Source organism: Falco biarmicus, chromosome 1, assembly GCF_023638135.1.
Source record: "Falco biarmicus isolate bFalBia1 chromosome 1, bFalBia1.pri, whole genome shotgun sequence".
NCBI classification, from domain to species: Eukaryota; Metazoa; Chordata; class Aves; order Falconiformes; family Falconidae; genus Falco; species Falco biarmicus.
In genome coordinates, this window is record NC_079288.1 from 89287876 (window position 1) to 89299940 (window position 12065).

The following is a 12065-nucleotide window of genomic DNA, read 5'->3' on the forward strand; positions in this document are numbered from 1 at the left end:
AGGAACAGCACCGTCACCTCCCACCTGGGTGAGGGGATGTGAGGCCACGCCAGGGCCCAGCAGCCCATCCTGGGCACCTGTCTGCACTACAGTAAGTCAGAAGAGGATGAACAATGACCTCAGCCCTTTATTGAGGTCCGGTCACACGGGGTGGGTTTCTGCCCCACGCAAGCTGTGGGCATGGCCCAGTGACAGCTGCCACATGCAGCCTGAGCCACCCCACGGGAAGGGGCCACAAGGAAGCAACACTGCATAGGCACAGCGCGCCAGAGCACTGCCCCAGGGACTGCTGGCACCTTGGCCTGGGCAAAGGGACTCACCCAGACCATGGGGTGCCGCCAGTTCCGTTGTGTTATGCTGCCATGAAATGCTGGTGGCCACAAGGGGCCATGCTGAGCTGACCCGTCAGTCTGTGAGTCCATGCTGCTGGAGTACGGCCTGGCTCCAGCTCCACTCCCCTAATCCTCCTCAGAGTCCCTGGCTCCCTTCTTCTTCTTCTTCTTCTTCTTCTTTTTCTTCTTTTCCTCCTCCTGGTCAGCCTCTACCGTTAGTTTCCTTTTCTTCTTGGGCAAGGCCTCTTCCTCCAGCCCATTCTCCTCTGGCTCCGAGACAGCCTCCAACTCATGCTCTGATTCGGCCTCCTGCTGCTTCTTCTTCTTTTTCTTCTTCTTGGGCTCGATGTCGTTCTCCTGAAGGAAGCTCAGAGTCGGCAGGAGCTGTGCCTGGCCCAGGGAGCTGTGCGGCTGCCCCACATCCTGCCTCCCTCACCCCTGCTGTGAGGCTGGAGCCCGGGCCCCACCCCACAAACCCCGCACAGCTGCAGGACAGGCAGGACCATCACGCTCCCCCTCCGCAGGCACTCCCAGCACCACACCACCCCCCGGCCTTCACCTGTGTCTCCAGCACGGAGTTCTCTGCCTCCTCTGCAGCTGCAGCCAAGGCCTCCAGCCGCCGCTTCTCTCGCTTTTTCTTCTTCTTCTCCTTCTTTTCCTGCTTCCTCTTGACCTCAGCCACCACCTCACTTGCCTGAGGAAGGAGAGCAAGAGCTCAGTGCTGCAGAAGGTTCCCAGCCCAGCGTCCCTCACCACCCTGCGGCACTGGTCGGATCAGCCTCATTAAATCAGTCTTTTCCCTCCATGGTGGGTCAGGACGGCAGTTTGACATCATGTCCAACAGCAGGGCCTGGCTGGCCCCAGCAGCAGCCTCACCTCCACCACGGCCTCCTTCATCACCTCCAGGTTCTTGCGGGGCGGCTCCCCTGTCTCATAGAAGGCCAAGCGCTCCTCCACCTGTTCCCGCAGCTTGTCCCCGAAGACACTGGTGGGAACCTCTGCAGGGATGAGAGAGGGGCTCAGCACCCAGCACCCTGCCCACCCCAGCACCCGATGCCCCTGCCCCACGCTCTGCTCAGACCACAGGAGTCACCATTCACACTGTGAGATGCTGTTGACGAAAAATATTCCCATCATGGCAGAGCTGCCTGGCTGCCCCGCCTGCCCCGGCCCTGCGGGCACCTGAGAAACAGTCGATGCGAGAGGCGATGGTGCACTTGTTGGCCAGGTAGCGGGAGATGCGCCCCTTGTTTTTGGCGGCTGCTCGTCCAATGAAGGTGGAGTGGAAAATAAGCCCGTACTTGGGAGTGTTCCCTCGTGTCTTCAGAGCCCTGGAAGCAGCCGGCGCGGCGGTCAGGGTGGTGTGGGGGTGCCTGGGGCCGAGGGCACCCCCAGACTGGAGCTGCCACCCACCGCCCTCCTCCACCAGCAGCCCCGGCTCTCGCCCGCAGGCGGCACAGCCACCTCCCCCCTGCCCCGCTAACCTGCGGGGTGCCCGGGGCACAGCCCCGCCATAAAGACACAGAGCTACGGTGGTCGCTCAGACTGGGGCTGGCTGCTCACAGGCAGGCGAGGCCGCAGAGGCCCAGCACGTCACAGCCAGCGGCCCAGGGGCCTGCCATCACCGCGACCACCCTGCAGTGGTACCTGAAAAGGGCCTTCTCAGCCCCCAGGATCTGCACCGTCGAGGCTGGGTACTTGGCCAGGTTTGTCAGGCTGCCGGCATGGGAGATGAGGCGGGCACCCACCTGGGAAGGAAAAGGGTGGGTGTTACGGCTGCTCCCCCCCTACGAGCACAGCTCCAGGCTGTGTGCGGCCCCCCGGGACAGGGATCAGCAGTAAAAGGTGTCAGCAGCACAACTCAGTGGATTGACAGATTCACTCAGACATCATCTCCATGGCCCGGGGCAGCCCAGGGTGCGCAGGCACTCGCACTCACCACCTCCCCGATGAGGGCTGAGAGGCTGGGAGCCACCTGGCTCATCTTGGAGCGCAGATATTCCTGCAGGCCCTTGCGGTACTCTGAGAGCGAGATGACACGGCTGGAAAAGCTCTCAATGTTGATAAGGTCGAGCGGGGAGATGTCCATCCCTGGAGAGGTGAGTCAGGGGCTGAGCAATGCCCACTGTGTGGCCAAAGCCCCCTCCCAGGACAGGCAGGTCCCCTCCTGCCACAGCTCAGCCCCCCCAGGAAGTGGTAGCGGAGCCGTCACAGCCCATCCCCACTCACCCATGGAAGAGCGGGAGGCCTCCAGGATGGCCTGGGCCTTGGCGCTGTCCATGACGATCTCCTCCAGTCCCTCCAGGCTCTCCTCGCTCAGCTCCTTGCGGTTTCCGATGAACTTGGCCAGCCGGCAGTACGTGTAGTTCTCAGAGACGATCTTGATCAGCTCGGGGAAGTGGTACCCATACCATTCCCTGCAGGACAGCGTTAGTGTCACAGCCCACCCCTCGCGCACCCCTCGTCCTGCGTGTGGCCCCCAGGCAGGCTCCAGCCATGGCACTGCTGACCAGGCCAGGACGCCTTCGGGGCGCTGCTCTCCCTCCCCGTCCTGTACAGGCAGCCGGAGGGGCAGCTGCCTGTGGTAAGCGTGGGGAGACGGGCCTGTGCCCCAACCCGGCCCCCTGCCACCCCCCGGCCCCGCTCACCGCACGCGCATGGAGAAGGTGTTGATGTCCTTGTCCAGCTGGTCCAGCAGGCTGATAGACTGGATGATCATGTTGTCCACACGGTTCACGTTGAACTTCACCTTGGCCCGGGAGTAGCTGTGCCCAAGGCCCAGTTGGGCCTTGGAGGCCGACTGGGCGGTCAGGCCCTTCACCAGTGCGTGGAAGTGCAGGCGGATCCCTGCGGGGGCACCGAGCGGTCACTGCCCATGCCCCCCTCCCCCCCCACCCGGGGTGTCCCCTCTGCCCCCACACTCACCCCACCGAGGCATCCCCTCTGCCTCCGCCCTGCACTCACCCCGCAGGATCTCGGCCACCACTCCCCCGGTCTGGCACTGGTAGCCCAGCTCCTCCAGGATGGCAGCCCCGATCTTGGCGTCGGCCACCCCCAGCAGTGCTTTCTTCTTCTTGGCCGGCATGGAGGTCTCCAGCAGCAGCCGCAGGTCCTCATGGAGGATCCCTGCGGGAGGGGCGGGTCAGCGGGGCCGCGCCGTTCCCCGCGGGGAGTCCCGGTGCCCCCCCCCGCCCCCTCCGCTCACCCTCGGAGACGGCGTTGATGTTCTCCAGCGCGCTCTGCGCCGACTTGAAGGGGGCGAACGCCACCAGCTTCACCACGTTGTGGAACTTGCCGACGGTAAGGACGCTCTCCTCCACCTGCGCGGCGCCCGGTCAGACCCCGCCGCCACTGGGAACGGGGGCGGCACCCAGGGCACGACCCTCTCCCCGGGCGGGACGAAGCCGCCCCTCGTCCCCCGATCGCCCGCCCCCCCCGCCGGGGACCGGGGCGGTCCGTACCTGCGGCAGCAGCAGGCTGATCTCCTCCACCTCCCGCACGGCGAACAGCGCGTACCCGGCGGCATGCTCGAACAGCACGTGCAGCAGCACCTGCACCGGCACCAGTCACCGGGGCTGGCGCTGGTCCCGCTCCCGGCCCGGCCCGCCCCCCGCCCCCTCCCCGCCTTGGCACAGGAACCCCCAGCCCGGCCCCCGCCGCGCCCCGGTCCGCCGCACGCCCATCTCCGGCCCTCCCGGTCCCCGGCCCGGCCCGATGCGGGCGGATGGGGCCGGCGCGGCCCAGCCCCACGGACACTCACCATCCCGCCGCCGCCGCCGCCGGAACTGACACCGCCGCACCGGAAGCCCGCCCCTCCCGTCCGCGGCCAATCAACGGCCGCACCCCGGCAAGCCCCACCAATCAGCGCAGGCTACCGTAACGGTGGCGCCGCCAGCCAATCAAGTACAGGACTGCGCGGTCCCACCTCCTTTCGCCTCCTTTTCCAATCAGGCCCAGGCAATGCCTCGGCCTCCCGCCCTTTCCCGCTCCTCTGACCAACGGGGGCCGCCCGCGCGCGTCCTGCGCTCCGCCCCTGTCCCGCGTTTCGCGCCCCGACCTTCGGCGGGGCTGCACGTGGCGGGACCCACCGCCCCCCCGGTCTCCACACCGCCCCGGATCCCCCTGCCCCTGCCCTCCATCCCCCCCGGCCCAGTGCCGGCGCAGGAAGGCGCGGGGCCGCGGGCAGCTTCAGGGCAGCTTTATTCGAGAGTGCGAGTGCCGGGGGGGCCGCGCGGCTGGGGGGTCGCAGCCCCCGGCCCGCAGCGGCCCCACGGGGCGGGGGGTGGTTGGAGGGCTCCGGCCCCCCCGGTGCAGCCCCGCCGCGGCGGTAGGGGGGTCCCGGCGGCCGTAGTGTCTGACAGCGGCGGGGCGGGGGGGGGGCCCGGCTCGCCCCGGGGTTCAGCAGCTCCGGCTGCCACCGCACGCGCGGGGCCGGGGAGGAGCAGCGGCCGGGGCCGGCAGGGGAGAGGCAGCGGAGGGGTGCGACGAGCCGCAGTCTGTGCGGGGCGGGGGGCCGTGCCCGGCTTAGGAGGCGAAGTGTCCCCGCAGCTTGTGGAGCAGCTCAGGGGTGAGGAGCAGCCTGTGCGCTTGGCTGTGCCCCGGCGGGCAGGGGAAGGTCACTTTGCCGTAGTAGGCCATGCCCTCCTCCTTCTCCTGCTTGGCCTGCAAGGGCACAGCGACCTTAGGGGGGGGCACACCCGGGGGGGCGGCCCCCCCTCCCCAGCCACCGCCACGCACCACCCTGGAGCAAACTGGGGGGGGGGGGGGGGGGGCATGGAGGCTCTTGCCCCAGCCCAGGGGGTCTCACCTTCAGGAAGGAGGAGGAGGGGAAGATGCCGAAGTTGGTGGATACGCTGGCGCCCAGCTGCTGCTGGACCATCTCCCGCATCGTGTCATCCTGCGGCAGGAAGAGCATGGCACGGTCGCCCCCAAACTTGCTACTGCTGTGGCAAACGCAGGCCCTCCACCCCGCCGAGCCCCTCATCTCCTCACCAAGTCCCTTGCTGCTCCACTGAGCCCCTCACTACCGTGCTGAACCCCTTGCCGCCATGCCAAGCCCCTCACCGCCCCACAGCCCCGGGACTCAAACCCAGCTTCATTTGGGAAAGGGGCAGCACCTCACCCCCGCTGTCACAGCTGGAAGTGCCATAGGACACCAGTGACGATGCTCACATTGAGATGTGCCAGTTTGTTCCCCCCACGACGCAGGGGGACAGGAGGGCTGGGCCTGGGGGGCCACCAGGACACCCACCCTCCCGCCCCAGCAGCAGCCAGAAGGCAGCCTGCAGCTGGCGTGGGGGGGCTTGCCTTACCCTCAGGGTGTCGATGCTGTTTTTGAGGGACCACAGGCGGGCCGTCTGCTCCAGCAGCCGCGCTGATGAGCTCCTTGCTGCAGAAAATGGCAGGAGATGAGAGAGGCAGGCGCCCTGCGGGCTGGCGAGGCACGGGCAGGGCTGCGCAGGTGTAATGGCAGCACCAGCACCCATCCAGCGCTCTCTGCCCCGAACACCTCCACTGTGGAGCAGCGGGGCCACCTCGCTCAGCCCTGACAGCCTGCTGCTGGCACGGGCTCATCCGCTGGCACGGGCTCATCCGAATGCCGACACAGGGGAGGGAGGTTTAGAGGAGGGAGGAGAGGGAATCTGTCCCCCTCGGGGCTCGAGGGCCAGCCAGCCACAGCTGCAGGGCGCACAGTGTGCGCAGAGCACTCGCCCACCTCAGGTTCTTTGTTATGGTGGGAGGTTTTGGGGAGTGAGGGGCTCCCAGCTCACCCAGCAGCGCTGCAGGGAAGAGGCTGAGCCATGCTGACTCCAGGGAGCAGCTTCAGCCCCTGCGCTCTGAACCAGTGCCACACTGTCCACAGACACATGGATGCCCGCAGCCAGGGGGACGGGGACAGCCATGTCTTGCGGGCACAAGGCCATTCCCTGCTGCACAGGGAAGCCTGTGCCACCAGAGCAGATCCCTCGCAGGCAGCCCTCAGCGGGTAGGCAGGAGCTCTGCCCCGCAGCAAACCCTGCTCTGGATGCTGGCCAGACGGGAAGTGTGTGCCAGTCCCTCCCCAGGGCAGAGAGAAGATGTAGAGCTTGCTCACAGACCGTGGGCCAAGCTCCCTCTGACTTGCAGCTGCCTGTGCCCACCCCACCCCACCCCCCGCTCCCCAGGTGCTTCAGCCAAGGAAGGTTTGTGTAGGACCTACTTGACTTGGTCTGCTTCATGTCTACAACCTTGGCGTTGGCGCTCATCTGATAGAGGGTTTCCAGGAGCTGGCTGGTCTTGCGATACAGCGTGTGCGTGGCCAGACCTTCTCCCTGCTTGTTCTTGGGGAGGGACATCTTGGGTACCTGCAGAGGCGTCAGGCTGGCCAGCTCCATCTTCATCTGGGCTCCCTGGGACCAATGGGGAGAAGGTCATTAGGGGCAGGGCATTTGTTTGGGAGGAAAGGAGCATGGAAAATGTGGTGTAAAGGCAGCAAAACGAAGAGCCCAAATGAGGGGAGGAAAAAAAAAAAAAAAAGGCACAAAACTATAGCCAAAACCACCAGAGGTTGGATCTTCCAAGGGTGGGAGCACCCACGGGCAACAGTGATGCCCCAAATGCAGCAGGACACTGGAGGAAAGCCCTAGGACAACCAGCTGGGCACACGTGAGGCTTGGGGACGGGGAAACAGGTTGGCACCTCAGCACTTAGAGAACTGTTACTCAACAGCAGCCATATGTGTGACTCATTAGATGTAAGAGCTATCATTAATGGCTTCACAGTTGTGCATAAGTCTGCATAATTACGTGTCTGTGAATTAATATTAGTGGAATGTTGTTCGGTTAATTAGATTATTTGCTGCTTTGCCAATTCCCTCATAGTGCGTTAATCAATAAATGCCTTAATCAGCCTGCATCAGCCAGCATCTGGAGTCCCTGGTCTGAAGGTGGGATCAAGGCTCGGCAGTTACAGCACTGGCACTGCCAGCCACTCCAGCTCCCAGCCGCTGACCCTGCGCTCGGACCCTTCCCCAAAGGGCTCAAAGCGCGTCACTAGTGGAGAGCTCACTGCGAGCCCCGCAGCACAGCTGTGGCTCCTGAGCATTGCCAGATGTGGTGGACTAAGCACCCTTCCTCCAGCTTATCCCAGGTACACTACATCCCAGGCAGACCACCCTCCCTGGCCTCCTGGGACACAACTTTGCCCAAGACCACCAGCCGAAGGCAGGCGCCAACCTGTGGCAAGCCCCCAGCCCAGAGCCTGCTGATGCAGGGAGATGAACGCCCCCGAGCAGTGCCGCAGCGCCGTGGGACAGCCCTTCCCTCTGGCTGCCATGCTCCTAGGGTGCAGCCTGAGCTTCTGGCTGCAGAAACAGGAACAGTGCAGCTGTGCCCTGGCCGGACTCCTTGCAGAGCCCCACTTTGTACAGCAGAGTCCAACATGCCTCTTACCATTCCCGTTTCTTTTCTGGAGGAAACCCACAGTGCAGAGGGCAGAGCTGCTCTGCCGCACTGGAGGGAGCACATCGGCGGCGCCCGGGGACCCGCCACAGGGTGAGACACCTCCCTGCACCTCACCTTGAGCTGGTTGTTCTCATTCTTGAGGTGCTTGATGGAAAGCTGCAGGGCATCAATTTGCTGGAGAAGAAGAGGTGAGTCCTTCACCTGGACAGGTCCTGAGCCACCTCCTGTCACCTGGCCGGCACCTACACCTGCGGACAGGCACGAACAGCATCAGCAACGTCACATGTGAGCGTGGAGCAGGACTGCTAGAGCAGTGCTGGACATGCAGACAGACTCAGCAAAGGGATGAGTGCCTGCAGCACAGGGGGAAGCAGGGCCTGCCCATGTGTGCCTACACACTGATGGAGCCGTCACCGACATGCGGCACCTCCCATGGAGAAGGCCAAGATGCTAGCAGGCTGGGGCAGCACCTCACCCCCACATGTCTCCTCAGCAGCCTGGCACTCCCAGTGCCCACTTCCCAAAGATGTGGGGCTGTGCCAGGGCACTGTGGGGACCCATCTCTCCGCTGCGGGAGTCGCACCACCCTGCACCTGTAGGGGTTTCATGCTCATCACTCCCTTCCTGGGCTCCTGGTGCTGTCCAGGTGCACACCAGCTTCGAGCTCCCCTGCGCCACAGGCTGCTTGGCCTCTGAGCCAAGTGCTGCCCTTGAGCAGGACCTGCATCCTTCCCCCTGCTCCCAAACCAAGCCTTGTCCCAGGGCCATGCTTGGGTGCCTTGGGACGCTAGTCCTCCCCTGGCATGCACTTCTGGGGGCTGGAGGTGGCGGGGAGCACTGGCATGCTGGGGTGCAGTACCGTACCTCTCTGCTGTTCCTCTGCAGTACAAGGAGAGGAGCCAGAGGAAAGACAAGAAGAAGCAGAATTAAAGCCGAGGATTGAGTCTGAGAGGAGCCATGGCCAGAGAAGCTCTGGTCAGCCATGGCTGTGTCCTGTGCCAACCCCCATTCCCCTGATCCTGGGAGCAGTGACCATCCCAGTGGCCCTGCTGGGGCAGTGGGGCTCCGTGTGCTGCTGCTGCTGGATCTGGCCAGGAGCCAGTGAGCCCTGGCTGTAAGCGCGGCCATGCGTGACCCGAGCGGGACAGGCATGCACCCATGGTGCGGCTCCTGCAGAGCTGGCCCATGACAGCCCCACCCTGCTGCGTGCCCCGAGGCCTGGTGGCCCACGCTGACCTGCTCCAAGCTGCTCTGCCTGAGCCCCCCTGCGCAGGGGCAGAGGAGCAGCACCCGCAGGCTGCCCCGCTGCACCCGCTGTGCACTGCACCCCTGAGAGCTGGGGTGCCTCCGGGACGCACTCCCTGTGCCCCCAGCTCCCTTCTCTGAAATCCAGAGCTGGTGAGCAGGCTGGTGCCGGCACCATGCTCACGGCGCTGCATATGCTGTTTGGGAGTGAGAACACGCTGCCAGTGTCCCCAGGAGCCAGAGCATGTGGCCACAGTGACTCAGCGAGAGGCCGCAGCTCCAATAGGGCCAGAAGCTGCTGGATACCAGCAGCCAGGCTGTATCCAGGTACACCTGACCCAAATCAGGTGAAAAGGATCAGGCACCCACTGGATCCCTGCCACGCTGGGGCCAGAGGGCCAGGCTACTCCACAGCCACCCTGGTCACGGTCCTGAAGGACACCCGAGCTCTCAGTTCTGTGGCTATCCTACAGCCAGAGCTCCTGACAAAGATGCGGAAGACCTGCTTCTGACACCAGCAGTTTTTGCAGGACTTTTCCTCCAGAGTGACAAGGAAAGCGCTAACACCCCAGCTAGCCGGTGCGAGGACCTGCAGCCTCAGGTCTGAAAAAAAAGTTGAAAAACCTGAGCTCCAGACACTGAAGGAAATTTTTTTTTTCCAAATTAAAGCATCCAGTTTTCTTGAGGCTCACTTACCACCATTAGCAGAGACTAAAACAGAAAGAAATAGTCAGTCTATCCTCACATGTGGCCAAAACGGCTTGATTCTCATCTTGCACTGATTTTACATTAACCTGCCTGCCCTGCCTTGGAGAGGAGCAGCAGCACAGGTGGGTACTGCCTGCAGCAAGGACATGCCAGCTGGCAGGCGCACACCACTGTGTCGCCATGGGAGTATCAGGGCCATGGGAGCATCCCAGTGGGAGGATGGGCCCACAGACTGGGTGCTACAGCAGCCAGAGCGGGGTGCCCCGCCACCAAGGGCCCCCCACAGGGACACCCAGGCTAGCTCCACAGGGGTGCCGCCGCTGCCCTGCCCACCTGAGCAGGGAACTGCTAGACAGCACTGGGGAGCTGCCGGCGCTCCCCACACCCCCAAAATCATTACAGCCTGCATGCCCCCTGCCCTCTCCGCTGCCAGCGCAGGGGGGGCTCTGGCTCGCCGTGGGAGGGCTGGCAGGCAGCACGGCTGGCTGTCAGAGCATGTTCCCAAGCTCCTGCCGGCAGCCTGAGCTCCCAGGCAGGCACCGCAGGGTATCCCCCCCGACAGCTCCCGGGCTCCATGTCGGGAGGACATCCCAGGCTCCCTTTCCAGCCTGCACATGCCCCACACCAGCTGCAGAAGTGTTTGAGCGCTCTGGGGACGCTGGTTACGCACCTCCGGCAATGCCAGACACGATGGAGGCCACTCCGGAGGCAGGGGCGCCGCGCAGGCCCTCAATGGTTCGCTTTGACTGGTTGTTCAAGCGCTGCTTCAGCTCCACTTTCTCTGATTCCAGCTGATCGATATCTGCCTGAAGAGCATCCATGGTCTCCTCAAACTCCCTGGGAAGAGCACACAGAGTCACAGGTGTACCCGGAGACGCTCCTCCAAAGGAAAGAGGCAAGCAGTCCAGGACCCAAGAGCTCCTGGCTTTGCCACGCATCCTGCTTCAAGCCCAAACCTGCTGACCCAGAAGCTGGAGCGCCACCAGCCTCCACTGCAGACCGCAGCACAGCACACAAAGGAAGTGTTTATCCATACGAACACAGCGTCTCCTCAGCTGTTTTGCCCAGCTTTCACACCACCAGGCAGTCCTCCCTCCGCCCTGCAGGCTGCACCTCCCTGCTCCTCCACCAGTCGCTCTGCCAACACACTTGTGGCAAGAGGCATGTGGAGCACAGTAATGGTGGTAAGAACATGCCGGGACAACAGCCCTTTCCACAAGAGCATTTGAACAGGACCTTTCCCAGGACCCTCTGCCAGCCTGAGCTCTGCCACGCACCATTAAAATATGCTGGTTCCCCTGTGGATCCTCCACTAACCCACAAGTCCTCCCAGTCAGCCCAAAGGACCACCAGCTGTCCACTCCTCACCAGAGACCCTCCAACAGCAGCCCCCTCTCACACTTACTTCTCTTTCTTTTTGAGCAGCGTCTGGGTCTCATCCAGCTTTGTCTGTATCTTTTCCACACGGTCATCTGCATCCTTGGATGCACTGTCCAGCTTCTTCTCCAGGAGGCTGAGCCGCACATTTGCTTCACTGAGCTCCTCGCCCTGGAGCAGCAGGAAAGAAATTCAGAGAGCTCCAGGGCCTGGGGATAGCGGGCACGAGGAGAAGCTCCTTGCAGTGCCTGGTGGGAGCCCGCACAGAAATCACAGCTCCTACCCACACTGTGCCTACGCTTGGCACCCAGGCACAGGCACCCAGCACCACTACTCGCCGTCGCAGAATGGCATGGGGGAAAGGCCAGGCCAGTCCCTGGCAGGGAGGTACCAGGCAGGCAGCACCTCCCTGGCAGCTGGAAGGGTATTTCCAGGAGAAGATCTGCCTGGGACTCGGGACCATTGGCTCCACATGCAACAAATCACCTGGAGCACGAACACGACCATTACAGCAGCAAACATCTTTTCACTGACCAGCCAGGAAGGCAGAGATCAACCGAAGAACTGCTTACCTTGATCTTGAGGGACTTTTTCAGTTCTTTGATGACTGTCTCCCTGTCCTCCAGCTTAAGCCCCAGCCCTTCAGCATCAGTGATCTCTGCCCGAAGAGCTGCTGCCCGTAGGTCAGCAGGTGGGGTGGGCTGCAACGGAGACCAGAGGAACAAGATACAAAATCAGTATTTTATGCAGAATTCCAGTAACTGCAGATGGGTCCATGCGGCAAGAAGGGGAATGACCGTTCCCAGCCTCCCCAAATCCTGCAGGCAGCTGCTGCACCTCCACAGCTCTCTGCCCCACATCGCACCCAGAAGCCAGTCTCCTGCCAGGGGAGGGCACAGCAGGACCGTGGGAGATTACAGAGCAGCTCGGATGCTCCTGCTGTGCCCGAGGCCCCTGCCCC

At 63.5% G+C, this 12065-nt stretch overlaps 2 protein-coding genes and 2 non-coding genes across 13 annotated transcripts in view; all 4 read right to left on the reverse strand.

The window, feature by feature from the left end:
- Positions 1–107: 107 nt before the first annotated feature.
- NOP56 (NOP56 ribonucleoprotein) lies at positions 108–4117 on the reverse strand. The gene is made up of 12 exons (XM_056345407.1): positions 4093–4117; positions 3794–3883; positions 3538–3652; positions 3297–3458; positions 2981–3179; positions 2562–2749; positions 2272–2423; positions 1980–2080; positions 1515–1663; positions 1209–1330; positions 892–1026; positions 108–689 (listed from the first exon to the last, which is right to left on the reverse strand). The coding sequence occupies exons 1-12, from the start codon at positions 4093–4095 to the stop codon at positions 459–461; spliced, it is 1647 nt and encodes a 548-aa protein (XP_056201382.1). The 5' UTR covers positions 4096–4117; the 3' UTR covers positions 108–458.
- On the reverse strand, positions 1104–1172 carry LOC130143970 (small nucleolar RNA SNORD57). Its single transcript, XR_008819956.1, has one exon. It is a non-coding gene; the product is annotated as a small nucleolar RNA SNORD57 (small nucleolar RNA).
- Positions 1404–1474, reverse strand: LOC130143971 (small nucleolar RNA SNORD56). Its single transcript, XR_008819957.1, has one exon. It is a non-coding gene; the product is annotated as a small nucleolar RNA SNORD56 (small nucleolar RNA).
- A 398-nt stretch (positions 4118–4515) lies between the features above and the next one.
- DCTN1 (dynactin subunit 1) overlaps positions 4516–12065 on the reverse strand; it is an 84656-nt gene continuing 77106 nt past the window's right edge. For 7 of the 10 annotated variants that reach the window (XM_056345615.1, XM_056345604.1, XM_056345585.1 and 4 more), the window contains 9 exons: positions 11677–11805; positions 11133–11275; positions 10398–10564; positions 8639–8653; positions 7889–8022; positions 6532–6721; positions 5645–5721; positions 5140–5229; positions 4516–4994 (listed from right to left, as the gene is read on the reverse strand). In XM_056345615.1, coding sequence (XP_056201590.1) covers positions 4857–4994; positions 5140–5229; positions 5645–5721; positions 6532–6721; positions 7889–8022; positions 8639–8653; positions 10398–10564; positions 11133–11275; positions 11677–11805 — 1083 coding nt within the window. In that variant the 3' untranslated portion in view covers positions 4516–4856. The remainder of the gene's footprint in view (positions 4995–5139; positions 5230–5644; positions 5722–6531; positions 6722–7888; positions 8023–8638; positions 8654–10397; positions 10565–11132; positions 11276–11676; positions 11806–12065) is intronic. The other 3 variants (XM_056345624.1, XM_056345594.1, XM_056345671.1) reach the window with 1 other exon arrangement.

Excerpts from the sequence above, each read along its gene's own strand:
- NOP56 (XM_056345407.1), bottom strand. Across the intron at positions 3,459-3,537 it reads CATCAACGCCGTCTCCGAGG|GGATCCTCCATGAGGACCTG; the intron begins GTGAGCGGAGGG and ends CCCCTCCCGCAG. Across the intron at positions 3,180-3,296 it reads GGTGGCCGAGATCCTGCGGG|GGATCCGCCTGCACTTCCAC; the intron begins GTGAGTGCAGGG and ends GTGCCCCCGCAG.